At 43.7% G+C, this 17,850-nt stretch overlaps 1 protein-coding gene across 1 annotated transcript in view; it reads right to left on the reverse strand.

The window, feature by feature from the left end:
- The window catches only part of LOC308412923 (neuropilin-1a-like), a 98,831-nt gene that overhangs the window by 46,016 nt on the left and 34,965 nt on the right, over positions 1 to 17,850 (reverse strand). Inside the window, exons 4-5 of the mRNA XM_080907622.1 lie at positions 13,468 to 13,695; positions 2,716 to 2,886 (exon numbers count right to left, since the gene is read on the reverse strand). Coding sequence (XP_080763748.1) covers positions 2,716 to 2,886; positions 13,468 to 13,695 — 399 coding nt within the window. The remainder of the gene's footprint in view (positions 1 to 2,715; positions 2,887 to 13,467; positions 13,696 to 17,850) is intronic.

Below are 17,850 nucleotides of genomic sequence, written 5' to 3' on the forward strand. Positions count from 1 at the left end.
AAAGTCAGACTGGCTAAACTCCTTTGGCATTACAGCCTTTTAAAAAGACACCATAAATTTAACTGATAGTTTAATTAAAAAAATCATAATAATCCTAATTGTCTGCTTGTTTTAAGAGTCCACAGAGTCAACTAACAGTAGCTGTAGTGGTGATTATTCCACAGCCTTCGCTCCTCTGGATGTCTCCTTTTTAATAATAGGTAGCCAGGACTTTATTTTGCACCTTGTTCATGAATAACCTCCAGTGCACACTAAAGCTGGATGTTTTTGTCTCCAGTGAGACTGTAAAGCTCTAAAGAATTGCTAATTCTGTCATGTTACTTGCTTTCCCTGATTTGCTTTACTTTTATCCCACGCCTGCTCATGTTACATTTGATTTAATACTCTTAACCTCGTAACAGTGCGCTGTCTTGGGTAGATCTCCATTGAAAAAGAGATTTTGATCTCCAGTTGCTTCCTGGTTAAACAGAGGTGAAATAGAATTAATTTTAAAAAATCAACAACTGTTTCTCAGCTGGTGTTCTCGCCTGTATCACAAGGTTTATTTAGTACAAATCTTTCTTAGTGTCAGAGCAGTTGAGCTACCCTAAAATGTGTCCACGCACCCTTTGGCAACTGCTGAATTACCCCCTGCTGCAGGAGTAGCTAACCCTGGTTGTATAAAACTGCAGAAAAGACAGTGTGATTTGGTTTGGTGAGAAGCTTTGATTCAATCTGCTGAGCCTAGCCGATGGTCTGCAGGCAAAGTAATTTCCCATGTGTATGTGTATATTTGTACGTGAGCCTTTTTCTAAACCCAGGGCTGTTGTCAGACATCCTAAAAAAGAAAATTCGGCTAGTAAAGCGACTTATCGTTACTGTTTAAATACCAATTGACATATCTGATACATGCACATCAGTGCATTATCGCACTGTCTCGAATGCTCACCATCAACATAAGATACAAGCTGAAAACACCCACATCTTCCGCCCACAGCAAAAACAAACAGGAGGAGTGAAAAAAAAAAATGGTGATAACAACTTTGACCCTCTGGTGAAATTCGAGATTTACATGTTTGGTTACAGAAATATTTCCCTTAGAGTGAGTGTGATCTGTTCATCATAATATCACCTTTGGAGTTAAAGGGGTTTAAAACAAGACTATCCTCAAAATTTGGAACAATAAACCGAGAGACTTTGTGCTTTTTCTCTTAAAAATTCAAATATTTAACATTTACGTGTAGACACGGACATTGCTCTGACTTATTAACAAAAAGCTTTTCTCTGTATCGATAATTTCATTTTCTCAAAAGTTCCAAAATATCTAATAACTGGCTTGTGATTTTGGCCAAAAACTATTTGTGTCTGACCATTTCCAAGTCTGTTTATATTTCCTGTCTTGACATAACCAGTTATTTAGATTTTATATAAAAAAAAAATAACACCGGCCTCTGTGTGCAGCTGCCGGTAATCTTACCCTAAAAAACACTTAAAGATCGATTTGGAAGAGCAAACTGAGTATTTTACATTGGTTTCTCCTAAAGCGCCACTGAGGGACCTTCAGGAAACTCACCTTTGAACACACACACACATTCCTACAGAGGGGTGACCGGGGTCAGGGTTACCAGAGTGCAGTTAGCATACAGGCCAGCATAACTTAAACCCCTAAAGGCATTCCAGCAAGGTCATACAGTCAACCGATGCAGACAAACGGCTTCTGTCCCGAACACGTGGACATGAACAAACACGAAAAAGACAATAACCAAGCATGAGGAACTTTTGCCTCATGATAGTATCCTCATGGGGGAAATTGATCAAGTGAATTGGAGATAAAAGCTAAAAGAAATTAATTTAAAAGCAACCATGTAATAAGATTACACTCACGTGTCTGATGGTAACGGTTGAGTCATTTAAGCACAGCTGTTGCAAATAACTCATAGAACTATCGGTTTTATCTCTCAGAAAACACCTCTCTGGTAAGTTATCACTTACAAAAACAATATGCAAGATTGGTTGTATTTATTCTAAAGACTCAAATTTGTCCTTTTAGCCACTCAGAAAACAGCTATCGACAATTCTGCAGCATTCTCCAACCACACCCTACAAAGTCGTGCGTAAATCCCAGGCGTTGTAGGATGATTAAAAGGAAAGAAAATATATCTAAGCTACACAGCATGTAATATATAATCTTACCCACATCTATGCACCACTCTTGTTAAATACTGCCGAGTTTCAGGAGGCTATCATGTATTAAAATAAACGGGTCTTAGATGGGAACACTATTTGAATGAGCTGTCAGGAGAATAAATTGCTTTATCATAAAATAAGCCCAAAGGTTGGGAAGGAGTATTTTTGGTCCATTTGTTAGACTTCAACCACAACAAATGGACTTTAAGCTGTAAAATGCAACAGCTGACTATAGCAAATATTGATCATCAACCATTAACTTAATTATTCAACTGCGTTAATAGTTATTTTATAATGCAGTGTCTTTTGGGGCTTTTATTGACTGGAACACAGAGGCCAGAGGTCAGACAGCGGATAGAGTCCGGCTTCTGTAGAGCTGGAGGAACTACTGCCTCGTGCTCAAGGACAACTAGGTTGAGTTGAAACTACAGACTGGCTCATATTTACTCTGTTTTCATTCTCTATGAGACCAGAAATATCAAAGAAGTGAACCAGATGACAGCTTTGCCCTCCGCATCGCGCACTCCTTTCACTAATCCAGCTGCTCACCCTCGTCTTCGTGTCCTGAGGGGAGGGTCCTCTCGCGGATGGTGTAGTTGGCAGAGAATCCCTCTCTGGCGATGGCGTTGTCAGTGGTGATGGTCATGGACAGGATGCCCGTGTAGGAGATCACTCGGCCCGGGGACGTCTGGCCACAGTATCTGCCAATGTGAGGGCCCACTGGGAGGAGAAGGGGGAAGAGTATGGGCAACAGGGAGGGAGAAAGAAAAGGAGATGTCAGCTTCATCACTCATCACCCGACCAGAGAGTGTTTTTTCTGTCCTATACTTCCCTTGTTATCATGGGAAATATTACGCGACATCAATTAAATCTACTTGTTAAATCTTGCATGGAACCCAAGATTGAAAAGTTCTGATTTAGATTTAGAAAAACTCGAGTCTGCTCTGAACAAACAAAGTTTGGAGCTAATCTCCTGTCAGCAACAATCTCCCACCTCTCAGGAGTGATGTGACACCTTAGGGGCAGAAATAAAGGTGAGATGGCAGGCAGCAGAAACACTCATTCCCACCACGTATTGTTTTGACACTCCCAACCTTACACTCCAAGCAAAGTGTGTATACAGGATCATATCAGGCGCAGCAATGAATAACCTTTGTATCAAGTGAGTGCAAGGTATTTTATTCTGATATCACACCTTGATTAAGTTTTAAACTCCTATCGCATGACATCGAATTATAACAATCCATGCAAAAACTTTCTTTTAGCTGTAGTCTTGTGGGAGGAGCAAAATATGGCAGATATATTAAAAATATATATTTTGAAGGGTCCAAGAACAGATTGAGGAAGAGTTACCTGTTTCTTTTTCCATGTTAAAAAGCAAATAAATAAATAAAAGCCGACTTTAAAACATTCACGCCACAAAAATAAACATCCATTTTACAACATGAAATGTAAACGATTTGTTTAAGCTTCTTTGTACAAATTTCCTACAAAGTACAGTGTAATTACCAACACTAATTATGAGGAAACATACAGAAAACAACCATCTATTGAACCTCCCAATTTACATTTATTTATAATTAGAAACTTTGTCTTCAATTTGCTGAATAAATTCCTTGCTTGCACAAAAATGTAACTTTTTAAAAATATGTTCAGCTGGTTTGCTGTTCCCTGATTTATGCATACAAGTAATAACAGAAATGCAAACTCTGTGCTCTGTACAAAACACATGTTTGAGCTTGTTTGAGAAACACAAACTATTAGGGAACTACTGAAGGAATTATGTTTAGCACCATTCATGTTTATATGCTTTTACAATGTCACTGGACTGAGTCTCCAGTCGTTCTATTTACCTGGTTGGTGGGTGTACTTCAGTATAAAGAATTAAATTATAAAAGCAATATCAGTTAACACCAGAATCTAGATGGATAAACAATGAAAAATAAGTATATTTAAAGTAAACTGTCACTTTAAAAGTGCTGTAGCTAATCACCACGCTCAGTCAGGCAAATAATGAAAAAAAAATGCAGATACAGTCAACAGTGTGAGTTTTAAATAATAATAATAATGCTAATAATGCAAAGTGGTGTAATTCTGTTAGGTTTGTGTTATCATAGTTGGTCACCAGAAAATAAATATATTATACATTTTTATTTTTAGGGAAAAAATGTGAATACTTTCTTCTTTTTTGGGGGGGTTTCCAGTTAGAATGACCATTTTCTTTATTCCCTGCCTACAAAGACTTAGAAGAAGAATTTAATAATAACAAACATGATATATTCTGATTGACTAGTTACAGTTAAGGTGGGTTTGGGGTCTTAAGTGACAACAATTCAGACCTGAGGGGGTTAAAGCTCCTGAAAACCATTGAAAACTATTGTTTTTACTTGGGCAACAGGCAGAACCAGCATACTCGGGGATTCCTCTTTCAGTAAAGGAGACGCTCACAGTTAAAGATAAAATATGAGAGCATCACAGGAACGCCCGCTGTAACATCATGTGTTTTTATGCGCAGCACACAGTCACAGACTGTCTCATGTCTGAAGACTTTGAGTTCCACATCCACAGGTGGTCCCCTGTTTCATCCTCTTCTTATCTATGAGAAACAATGTGAGTCTCGCCTGCTGCTTTGAGGAGATACTGCGCCAGCGATCTCTCAGAGACCCGCGGAGCAAGATTCAGTTTTATATGTTACAAAAATTATACTTCTCTAACAATTTCCTTCAGCTTTTAAAGGCAAACCAGCTAAACAGAAACACAAGGCGGTCACAGCAGGAATGCTGAGCTGCGCTACTCTGATGGTTTATGTTTATCAGTTACAGTTTAAAGCAGGTAGTCGACAATCTGTGATGGATTACATTTTAAAACTGCTTCAGCCTTATCGGAGGTGTTGTGAAAATGGTTTTGCTGCAAGGCTGTCAGTTGATGCAATCAGCCCCCTGGAAGCAGAAACTCCTGCAGGCGATATGGCTCCATATACATCTAAGGAAATGGTTATATCTGAAGCAAACGCCGAGGAAAAGTGAGGAAGAAAATTACATTTCAGCACTCTTGACATTAAGCTATCAGTTTGTAAAGTTTGAGAATCCAAGCCACCAAAATAAATAGAGCTTTGTACAACTTTATAATATTTATTTCAAAGTTTCTCTAAGTTTTTTATACGATCTGTGCTCTCCGACAAACTGAAGTAACCCAAAATAATAAGTTTATAAAATAACGAATGCATAGAACCATCACAGAAAATCTGAGTTGCAAAAAAATTGCAAAAATTTGGATGCGTCAGTATTAACAGATGTTAGTTCTCAAATTGTGTGTTTTGGTATTCAGCCACCAATCTTCTCAAGAATTTGTCAACTAATACAAGAAATTAAAGAAACAATCTAACATAAATATGCACATGTAAAGCTCTGACAGCTGGCTCAGGAGGTACAGCTGGTGGTCTACTAATCATAAGGCTGGTAGACTGATCTCTGGGCCCACGTATTGAAGTTTCTATTCCCTGCACCACACATCACATGTCTCTGACAGAGAAAAAGTGCTGCATGAATGGGTGGATGTGGCTCGTATAAATCAAATTCTCCTGTAAGCTCTAACTGCAGGCAGTGCATTAGAATCATAAAATGGATAAACTGCATCATAGTTTTTATAGGTTTTCAAAGAGGCACATCTTGTAGCCTTTCTAAAACAATCGGACAAACCCCAGGAACTAATGAAAGCCATGAAATGTGTTTAAAGCTTTGGTAAAACTAAGAAAGTAGGAATTTTTCATCAAAAAGATGAGAAGCTTTGATCAAGATATTTACTTGGTAATGGTTGCATTGTTCTGGTGAGATAATATGTGAAAAATCTCTTGTAAAGAATCTTTTCTGAAGAATAAAATAGGAAAACAAAAAAACAAACAAAAGACCATTGAATGTTTTTCTAATTAAGTCCAGTCAGAAGAAAGAGCTTCTTTTTGAAGAATCGATTTACAGCCCTCAAAGACGAAAAAAACGTGGCTAATGAGAATCTTTGATGTGCGCATGAACGTTTGTTGGGATGTAGAGCTACATGCCGGTCTCAACCCTGCTGCAGACGCTTTGTTGTCGGCTCGGCTTTAACATCACCCACAGATAGTCTCTCACACACACACACATCCGCATGCATTCATGCAAACAGACACACCTGAACACACGAATATACGCACAGATCATTTGACAGGAAAAGCCCTGGCATGTTATGTATACTGGCACCGCTTAAAAGTGCATGTCACTGCCTGTATACCTGTGCCAGTCTTTGTGTCCCTCACGTCCTCATGCCAGTCTCCTCCTTGGCAATAATCAGGCAAAGCTTTGGGCACAGCAGCAAGTATTGTGGGCATCCTGGCAGCCGGCACAGGCCTGTCCAAGGTATGTAGCTCTCACGATTATATGCACGCTGCACGGCTAATTAGACAACAATAGAAGCTGAGAAATGCTGTTCAGGTTATGCCTGAGCTGATTTTACAAATGTGAAAGGAACAATGTGTGGGAGTCTCTGCATCATTCACTTTCAGTGCAAAAGATGCAAATAAGCGTCACCTTCTGCATGTTCCTCATATTTCTGCATGTCCATGACACCTGGATACACCTCCCTTTGAGGTTTAATGACACTCATAGATAGATTTTTTTTCAATCAGGAGTGCTATCTGCCACTCCAGATTGATCTTATTTAATAATTTTATTCATCAAACTATTCCTTTAATGCATAATCATCATCCTGACCGGACTTGGGATGTGCAAAGCAGGAGAACAAGCTCGGACACATACTTCATATTGTGGAGGTAAGCATTAACGACACAGAGCTCTCAGTCCTCACTCCTTCTTTATTCGTCTCTCAACAACAACTGAGCATATCGCGCCACAAAACACAGGAACACATTTCCTTTACACTGGGTGTGAGTGGAGCCCTCTAGTGGTCCACCACACATGCCCCCCCCCCCGAACACCCAGCAGAACTAGTCCAGGATCCGGGGCTTAAGCAAACGGCCGGAACGGCTGAACTGGGGGGGTGGGGAAACGACAGAGGGCAACCCAGCCTGGGAGCGAGGCTGGCACTGGCGGTCAGAAAAAGCTGCAGACGACTCCGTTGATTTTGGGTCGCTCCTGGGGGAAAAAACAGAATCCATCAGCTCGGCGGCAGGTGGGCGGCCGCGGCGAGGGGCCTGGGCCGGGACCACCTGATCCTCTTGCATAACATATGCAGGCTTAAGCCTGTCAACAGAGACAACTTCCTCCCGACCGCCAAAGTCCAAAATGAAATGTTTGTTGCCTGGTTTAAGAACCCTGTATGGCCCGTCATATGGTGGACGCAGCGGAGTCCTATGGGCATCGTGCCTGACGAAAACGAAACGAGCAGAGTCCAACGAACTCGGAACAAAAGTGTCAGGCAGGCAGTGGTGCACAGGACCAGGAACAGGAAATGAGTCTCTTGGGGGGCGAAAAGGCAACAAAGAGGTATCGAAACATGGGGGAGGGCTCTCAGGTAAGAATTCCCCAGGGACCCGGAGAGGCTGGCCGAGGACCAGTTCAGCCGGGGAAACCCCGAGGTCTTCTTTAACCGCGCTACGCAATCCCAGCAAAACCCACGGAAGACGGTCGACCCAGTCGCCACTCGTTAAGGAAGCCCGGAGCGCGGCCTTAAGTGACCGGTGAAACCGTTCGCACATCCCATTAGCTTGCGGGTGGTATGCTGTGGTGCGGTGGACCTTGACTCCCAGGCCGTCAGCCATAGCAGACCAAAGCTCGGAAACAAACTGGGGGCCCCTGTCCGAGGTAATGTCAGCAGGGGGGCCGAAACGTGAAACCCACGTTGACAAAAATGCCCTGGCCACCGTCGCCGCTGTCGTGGACGCCAGGGGTACCGCCTCCGGCCACCTGGTTGTGCGGTCCACCACAGTCAAAAGGTGCGTGAAACCCTGTGACTGCGGCAAGGGACCAACCAAGTCCACATGAACGTGATCGAAACGCCTACCTGGGACACGGAAAGGTTCGAGGGGTGCCTGTGTGTGCCGGTGGATTTTCGAGCGTTGGCATGGGATACAAACCGCCGCCCATTCTTTCACCGTCTTGCGAAGGCCCGGCCAAACAAACCTGGCGCTGACCAGCTTGACCGAGGCCCGTACGCCGGGATGAGAGAGGGCATGCACCGAGTCAAAAACACGACGACGCCACGAACGGGGAACCACCGGGCGGGGGCGGCCGGTGGAAATGTCGCAAAGAAGGTGCGGACCGCCGTCCCACACCGGGGTGTCCTCCAGCACGAGGCCCGTTTTCGTTGACTGAAGGGCAAGGACGTCCGGGTCAGCACGTTGCTCGGCGGCCATGGCAGCGTAGTCGATGCCAACATACACCGGAGAAACCAACACACGTGAGAGACAGTCAGCGACGTGATTGGACTTACCAGCCACATGCTGAATGTCTGTAGTAAACTCTGAAATGGCCGCCAACTGGCGCTGCTGGCGTGCGCTCCATGGGTCAGAGACCTTGGACATCGCAAACGTCAAAGGTTTGTGGTCAACGTACGCAGTAAAGTTGCGACCCTCGAGGAAAAAACGAAAATGTCGTGTCGCGAGGTGCAGGGCCAGCAACTCCCTGTCAAAAACACTGTACCTGCGTTCAGCATCCCTGAGCGTACGACTGAAAAAGGCGAGCGGTTGCCAGAGACCTGAAACCCGCTGTTCCAACACCCCACCCACTGCCACGTCAGAGGCGTCGGTGGTCAACGCGATCTCTGCCGACGGAAGCGGGTGGGCCAGCAGGGCGGCGTCAGCCAGCGCAGACTTAGCTGCGGAAAACGCACGGACGCGTTCTGGCAGCCAGTCAACCGGATCTTTGGCTGTTTTACCCTTTAAGGCAGCATAGAGTGGCTGTAGCAGGTGGGCAGCTCTGGGGAGAAAGCGGTTGTAAAAATTTATCATCCCCAAGAACTCCTGCAGCGCTTTAACTGACGTGGGACGCGGAAAAACCGAAACGGCCTGGACTCTGTCGGGCAACGGAACCACACCTTCAGCGGAAATGCGGTGCCCGAGGAAATCCAGAACAGGCAACCCAAACTGGCACTTGGAAGGGTTGATGATCAGGCCGTGCGCTGCCAAACGCTGGAAAACCTGGCGCAGATGGGACTCGTGCTGGCTCGCTGAGCAGCTGGCCACCAATATATCGTCCAGATAAACAAAAACGAACGGCAGCCCACGCAAAACGGAGTCCATCAGCCGCTGAAAGGTCTGGGCAGCACCTTTCAGGCCAAACGGCATGCGCAAAAACTCGAACAAGCCGAAGGGGGTAATGACAGCGGTTTTAGGAACGTCTTCGGCGCGCACGGGAACCTGGTGATACCCCCGCACCAAGTCAATTTTAGAAAAAATCGATGTTCCCGCGAGATTGGCAGAAAAATCCTGAATGTGGGGGATGGGGTAACGGTCATTGTCCGTGGCATTATTTAAACGGCGGAAATCTCCGCATGGCCGCCACCGACCGTCCGATTTGGGCACCATGTGAAGCGGAGAGGCCCATGCACTGTTCGAACGCTGTACAATGCCAAGGCGCTCCATGGCTGCAAACTCTTCCCGAGCGACGGACAGTTTCGCGGGGTCGAGGCGGCGCGCGCGTGCGAACACCGGGGGCCCGACCGTGGGAATATAATGCTCAACCCCATGCTTCGTTACCGTGTTAGAGAAATTAGGGACAGACAGCGATGGAAACTGTAAAAGCAAACGCTGAAAAGCATCCCCGGAGGTCACTACATTAGCTCGAATCAGGGGCTCGGCGGCCCGGGTAAAACAGGGTAGCGAAGAAAACGAAACAGCATCGATTAAACGTCTGTTAGCCACATCGACAAGCAGTCCATTAGCACACAGGAAATCAGCTCCCAAAATAGGTACAGAGCTAGCGGCAACAACAAAGTTCCACTGGAAATCCCGGCCATGAAAACAAACAGTCACCAACCTTTCCCCAAACGTTTTGATGGGAGAGCCATTAGCTGCAATGAGCTGCGGCCCACAGTTCGCTGCTAGTCCGTCGGCAGCGGTAGGGGGAAGGAGGCTCTTCTGGGAGCCGGAGTCCACAAGAAAACGTCTCCCGGAGCGCGAGTCCTCTATGAAGAGCAGCCTTTCTGTATTGCCAGCGGTCGCGGCCGCTACGGCGCGCTGGCGGGTCCGTTTCCCTGGGCCGTGAAAGCGCAAGGCGGCAGGCAGCGACGCGCTCTGTCGCCAAAACGCTGATGGTAGAAACAGATGCTCTTTCCGCGGCGACGGCGTGTAGCAATCCCTGCCGTCAGCAAGGGGGCGGATGCTCCGGGGGAGGCAGGTGGAGGCGTGGAAGGTGCCGCCGGCGTGTCCGTAGCCAGGGCGTGAACGTCGAAAGTGCGGCTAGCCAGGAGAATGCGATCCGCTTCTTCAGCCAGGGAGCGATAATCCTTCGCAGGCAGAAGTGGAGAGTTCGCGAGGACAGCTCTCACGGGGGCCGGTAGTTGGCGGAGGAAGAGGTGGGCGAAGAGGAAACCACCGTCATCTGGCCCGAGCAACGATAGCATGTTCTCCATGAGCTCAAGCGCAGTACCGCCACCTAAGCCTGACAGGTTGAGGAGCTTGTCGGCTCGTTCAGCGTCAGAGAGGGCATAGCGCCGAAGAAGCAGCTCTTTGAGGGCGGCGTATTTCCCTTGGGCGGGTGGGTCCCGGAGGAGCGCCATCGCGCGGCGGGTGGCCAGCGGGTCGAGCGAGGCCACCACATGGTGATACTTCGTGTCGTCAGCCGAGATGCCGCGAAGGGCGAACTGAGCCTCCACGTGTACAAACCATGACGGGGGGTCATGGAGCCAAAAGTCCGGCAGTTTCACCGCCACAGCGAACGTAGCTGAAACAGGAGGCGGAGGTCCGGCGGCCGCTGATATATCCATAGCGGGGTCTGTGTTATCTGCGGCCCGTTGCATGCTCGAGTCAGGGGTCACCAATGTGGAGGTAAGCATTAACGACACAGAGCTCTCAGTCCTCACTCCTTTATTCGTCTCTCAACAACAACTGAGCATATCGCGCCACAAAACACAGGAACACATTTCCTTTACACTGGGTGTGAGTGGAGCCCTCTAGTGGTCCACCACAATATGAAGATAATTTGTAGTGTACTGAAGCATTGCAACATGTATTTTGTTGCTGGGGAGCATGAGGTCACAGAGAGTGATTCACCAAACTGCAACAGCAAAACAACGAGTATGAGGGGTTTAATTTTAAACATATTTAAGCTCAGGCTTAACACGCAGCGACTTCTCAGTGACTTTAAAGATTTTTCGTGGGTGAGTGAAACTTGTTTTGTTTTGAAGTGATGAGAAAATCTACTGCAGACTTTTGCTAGGTGAAAATGAGTGTTTCTACACAAACTGGAAATTAAATGTTAAGGCCAACGGGGTTTTCATCCTGTAGCCTAAAAAATGTTTTTAAATGAACCAATCAAGAAAAACACACACGTGCACTCTGCATATCCTGTATGTATCCCCGTCTGCTGTTCTTGCTCCCCCTGCTCATCCCGCATCTCGCTTTTGCAATTATCCACCTATTTTTCACCTCTGTCACTCAATCCCGACCAGAGATGGGCAGTAACGCGTTACTGTAATCTGATTACTTTTTTCAAGTAACGAGTAAAGTAAGGGATTACTATTGCAAAATCAGTAATTAGATTACCGTTACTTTCCCGTAGGAACGCTGCGTTACTGCGTTACTAAAACCGTGATTTTTTTTTGCGAGAATGTCTCATGACAGTGACGTAAGCAAGTGCGACGTTGGTGACAGCAGCTGTGTGCAGATCAACAATGGATAATATATCGAGTGCGGGAGAGAGTATGAGCGTGCAGCGTTTAAAGTGTGGAAGTACTGACCTTACTTTGAGTTTGATTCCATAAAAAGTGACAAAAACATTAGCGTCCATCGTGCGTGGGAAGAAAACTTCTTTTTACAGCGAAAAAAACCCCTAAACTTCCGAGCAAGCACCGAGTAGCTACGACGTGATGGGAAACTCACAGAGACACTCGCGCGGATTCTTCAACTGACCGCAGCACACCTGCACCAGGGTAACCCTCCGCCTACCCTGCTCCTGCTTTACAGGTGAAAATAGAGCAAAAGGACCGCTGAGTCTTTGACTTTATTTATTTTCTGCTGTGTTTTACTTGCATCTGTTTGAAAGAGTGAGTGAAAACACAAAAAATATTTTATTTTATGTGCTGGAATGTGTAGAAAATAGGTTTAAATGTTAAACTAATTTATTCAAGTCAGAGAATGTTGCATATAATTAAATGTTTTGCTTGATGCATAAAGTTAAAAGATTAAAACTGATAAAACAAGTTAAAAAAAGAGACTTTTCCATTTGATTACATTTTGTATGATGGATTATGTAGAAAAAGTAGAATTGGGCTGAAAGATCTATCACTTTATCACCTCTTCAGGTTGTAAATCGTGTTTTTAAAAAGTAACTAAGTAACTAAGTAACTAAGTAATTAATTACTTTTGAAAATAAGTAATCAGTAAAGTAACGGGATTACTTTTTTGGGGGAGTAATCAGTAATTAGTTACTGATTACTTTTTTCAAGTAACTTGACCAACACTGATCCCGACTCATCTCACCAGCAGGGAAGGCATCCATACTTGTTTTCCACGGTCCTCCTCCCCTTCACATCCACATGTCTCTGCCTGTTTTCTGTCTGTTTTCTGTCAGCATCCACAGGGGGAAGCTGTCTCAAACCTTTTTCATCCTCCTCTCCTCTGCTTCACAACTCTCTATATTCTTCCTTCACTTCTCCGTCCCTTTTCCTCCCAATTTCCTCACTTCCATCTACATCTGCGCCCCTTTTTTTGTAACTTTGCTTCACATCTGTGGAGAAACAGCCCTGCTTTTTTTTTTTTACTTTCATCTTTTCACATTAATCAGTAAATTAAAAAAAAAAAATCTTTTCCAGATTATTTTGCATGCTTTAATTCATAAACAAGACCATTTTCTGGCATTTAAGTTAAGTGTATGAATGGGTAAAAAGAGTGCTTGGAAATTCATAAAACATTAAAAATCCTTTATGCCCTTTAGAAATTATTTATCAGGTAATCATTTTTTATATATATGCATTTACAATTTCTGACTAGTTAAGAAAATGCTCTTTTATGATTACTATTTTGAAGCTGTAAGCATCATCCTCTCTCTTCTCTTCATGTCTGCACTAGTTCAGTTTTAAATTCCTTTTCAGTCATGTTTTAAACTCTAAGGTTTCAACTAACATTTGCCCGTTGCACCCTAGCCCTCCGCTCACCTGCAGGGAAGCCGTCCCAGATCTCCAGCCAGTCGTATCGGCAGAGGGCGCCCGGTGGCGGCGTGGTGTCAGGCTCCATGTCGAAGCTATCAAACTCCACCACGATCTCTGTCATCTTGGGGGCAAAGATCATAAAGGTACATTCCAGGTTGTTGGGATACTTCTCAGGGAAGCCTGGTGTCTTGATGACTCCACTGGGAGCCGTGAAGTTTCTGGAACATTCAGGACCTGCAAGGTGAGAAGATACAGATGAGGCTTTAAAATGTCAAGAGGTGACCAATCCTCAGCTAAACGACGGCGTAAACTCTGTGGAGTTAAGGGGCAGTAAGGCAGTAAGGGGTCATGATGTGTGCGCCCTTACGTTGGTTTTGTAGTTTATTTCTTACAATAAAATTCATGTTTTTGCAACGTAGAAAGAAAAAATTAAACATTTACAGAATGAGAAGCAAAATGTCAGAATGTTTTGCATCTGCTTCAAAATCCCTCCACGCGAGCTTCAACAGAGGGCCTGTCGGTGCTGTGCTTTTTTGGAAATCGAATTTCCCAGAGGAACCCACCCGAGGGATTAATAAAGTTCTATCTAATCTAATCTAATCTAATCTTTTGAGGTGGTTTTTTGGTCTGTTTGTGTTGGCACGGTTTACGAAATCCTCAGCAGTTTGGATTTCTGACCTTTTCAGTTGTTACGGTGGCAAAAAAAAGGATAGACATGTTGGAAATCAACTGAATATATTTGCTTTTGACCTTTTCCTGTGTCTGAAACTTTGGCAGGTCCAAACACTTTTGCAGCTTTAACATCTTAAAAAGGAAGTAATAAGTTCTAAGACCGGAAATGATTTTCAAAAATAAGGAGAATCTGAAATACCTGTTTTATACAGAAAAAGCCCCCCACTCACACACACATGCTGTTTCTTAATGAGAGAAAAAAAAACAAACCCCTTGTTTTGTTGACAAAATTCATGCAATTTCCATCCAATTTGCTGCGTCGTGATTGGTCCCCTCCCTTGTCGGAGCCCACTGAGTCTGAGTTGTGACTGGGGTGGGGTTGTTTGACTGGAATTTATTTAAGATCCCAGACCATGTGAGACTGATCATGGCAAACAAACAGCAACGCACCCAGAGACACACTAACAGACAACACAATACTAATCTTGCAATCACAACTAATAACATAATGAAACTTGCACGGTCAGGACGCAGATGTTAAATTTACTTTATGGGTTTTTCGAGGAAGTCATAATGAGCCTATGATTCTATTTCTTAAACATATTTGCTTACCTTCTGTTTTATGTGTAAAGCTTTTAGTGCATGCATTAATTTTAAGTTTTGCAAACAGCATTTATGGATATTTTCTAGCACAAATCACGTACAGTACATAAATATATTGAGTATTGACATTTAGACAAAGAGGTTTTAAGAAAGAGCAACGCTTTACAATAAGTTCCTGGTAATAAGCTTTAATTAATAGTTAAAGTCCTTATATTTATTCTTAGTTAACTTAGCTGTCTTTGCAGTTACTATATATAAAGTGAGAACAAAACTGGCTAACACCGACCAAAATAGTCTAGAAGGATGAAAAATGTTACGAGCTAAAGGGAAAATAGAAACATTTGGTTTGAGCAAAGCTTTGACTACAAATTAAATTCCTGGAAGATGTTTTTAGAAAGTATGATTCTTGTCCACTGGACAATGAAGCCTCAGAGTCTGACCCACAACAGTTGCATGAAAACATCACATGCGCTGTTAGATCTTCACATTATCTAGACAAACCTTTTTTTAACACAGACGACCCAGTTCAAAGTAATAACACGTGACACAAGGCTCATCCAAACAGACCAGCGGGCCAGCTTGGCAGCTGTTATGTCAGTGCCATCTTTTGTACACAAGCTGTTTTCTCCACAGTCACATCCGCAATGTTTACACTGCTCATGTAAAATCTCTGCGTCGGCTTGCATCGGTCAACGCGGCGGGGCGGTTCACACCTTGCTTGTTGCAAAGTGACATGAGCGAGGTTACGAGACAGTGACTGATCTCCGAGCGAGACAGGAGGACACGAGGCGTGGACGCGGGTCAAGCGTTGCTCGGAGGCAGGAACAAAGTGTGCGTGTGTGTTAGCGTGAGTGTGTTGCGGCGCGGGGGGCTTCTCGTGTTGCCAGTCCAGATGTGACCTGCATGTTATCTGAGCATGCCTGCAAACGCAAATCCACACACTGATAGAAACACAAGGAGAGGCACGCACACACTGAAGTGGTCCCCTCGCTGTTGACACAGGTGGTGTCATTAAAAGGCAGACATGATAAATGATGAGGAAAGATGGGCAGCGAGGGATGAGGGAGGCTTCACTCCTGCTCAGCTGGCACACTTTGGACTGTGTGTGTGTGCGCATGAGTTATGTGTGTGTCTGTGTGAAATGTGCAGATGGGTTTCTCAAATCTAGGTTGAGAAATCTGTGCTGCGGTATGTCGATCAAGGACAGAAATTAATCTGATTTAATGAAGATAAAAATGAATAATGCAACTTGTTTGTTCATCAATCAATGTGGGTTATTTTTAATTGCCATGGTTTGCAATGCCTGTGATTATTTTTCTGGTGTTTTTGTGTTGCTTTTCTTTTACTTTTCCCTGCCGCCCCATCTTTTCTTCTCACCGCTTCCCTATGTTCACCTATGTTAGTGTGTTTTGTTCTGTTACTGCATGCCTTTGTTGTATTTCCTGCCTTTAAGATGGTTTTCCACAACCTGACTTATTTCACTTCTGTTTTATTAGTCAGTGAGTTCTCAGAGTATCTATAGTCCTGTACTTCCCCATTACCACCAGCCTTTTTGTTTACAAGCCTCTTTTCACCTCTCCTCCTCTGCCTCTGTGCATTGTTGTGCTCTTTGAGTTTAAGATTTCCTTATGTTAAAAAATCAAATTTACAACCAAACAAATTCGAAAGCTGTACCCGTTTGAATAAATATGACTTAACCATAGACTGTATATAAAAGATGGGCATAGTCCCTATGACTATGACATCATCAATTTGGTTTTTTTTTTTGTCTTTTTTACATGAGAGGGTGACGTTATCAGCTGAGGTTAGCGAGCTTGATTAGCAAGCGCCATTGTTAAACTGTATGGGTGCATTAGTAAAGGACTAATTAAACAGTAGAGCACAAACCTTTTGGATGGGCTGCATTACAGAGTGAATCAAATTATGTGTCAGATCATTTCAGTGGGTGCGAGGCCCTGTAGATGGTGCTGTCAGTTAAAATGGGCATGCCTCTAATTTTTCACCCACCGTGCTTTTATTGTGGAGGCAGAAATAGGCTAGGGAGACCAAAAAACCCCCAATATATATATATATATATATATATATATATATATATATATATATATATATATATATATATATATATATATATATATATATATATATATATATATATATATATATATATATATATATATATATATATATATGGTTGTCTACTTGCACAGACATGGAAGCAGCCTCAAGTGGCCACTTGAGGAACTACAGTTTTTGGTACTTCAATGTTTTTTTTTTTTTTGTATTTTTCAGTTCTGGATGTTGTAACTTGGACTATTATGTCTTGAAAATGAGAAAAAGCCCAGCTTAAACAAACAATCAAATAGACCAAAAAAAGACAAAAACCCTTGCACCCTTCAGTATGTGTATATTTCCATATTTAACAATGTTTTGGTGAAAAGCATATGTGTTACTGTGCTACGTTACTGACACGAGTGCATTCTTTCCTTTAACAACATGGTGCTCTCATTTCCCATTTATCCATCCTCTGTCCATCCATCTTCTTCTTACTTTCATCTTCTTTTCAATCAATGACCCTTCAATCAGCTGCGGCTTGAGGTCACATCAGAAAGAGAGAGAGGAAAGAAATCGGCCCCCCTCTTGTCTACCAAACCACAAAGACAAACATGTGTTTCTGGTTTGAAAAAGCTGTAGTGAAACAGGAGAGTTGGGACAAATATAGTTCCAGGACACTGAAGAGGCCTCACTTGGCTATCATTTCTAAATGAAATGCACTGTGCGGTCTGCAGAGGGTGGAGTTATGGTTATGGTTACAAAAGACGGATGCGACTGAGCTTTACAGCCCAGCACTCATTAGTGCCATCTTTAAAGCCAAACAGAACATGTCATCTGAATGAGGGTTGGTGCTTTTTGTGGCAGTGTTTAGGGATTTTCTTGTACTAATGACAGGGGGGAAAGAGGGCTGGAGATGAGGGACGAAGCCACAGACTGATACACAGAATTAGGCAAAGGTAAGTGGAGACATATGTCAAATCTAGCAAAAAGTCTCTCATATAAAGGGAAAATACTAAAACCCAGTGTTTTATTTTCATTTAATTTGCTTGGCTTAAAAAAAAG

The sequence above is a fragment of the Rhamphochromis sp. 'chilingali' genome (genome assembly GCF_963969265.1).
Source record: "Rhamphochromis sp. 'chilingali' genome assembly, chromosome: 16".
NCBI classification, from domain to species: domain Eukaryota; kingdom Metazoa; phylum Chordata; class Actinopteri; order Cichliformes; family Cichlidae; genus Rhamphochromis; species Rhamphochromis sp. 'chilingali'.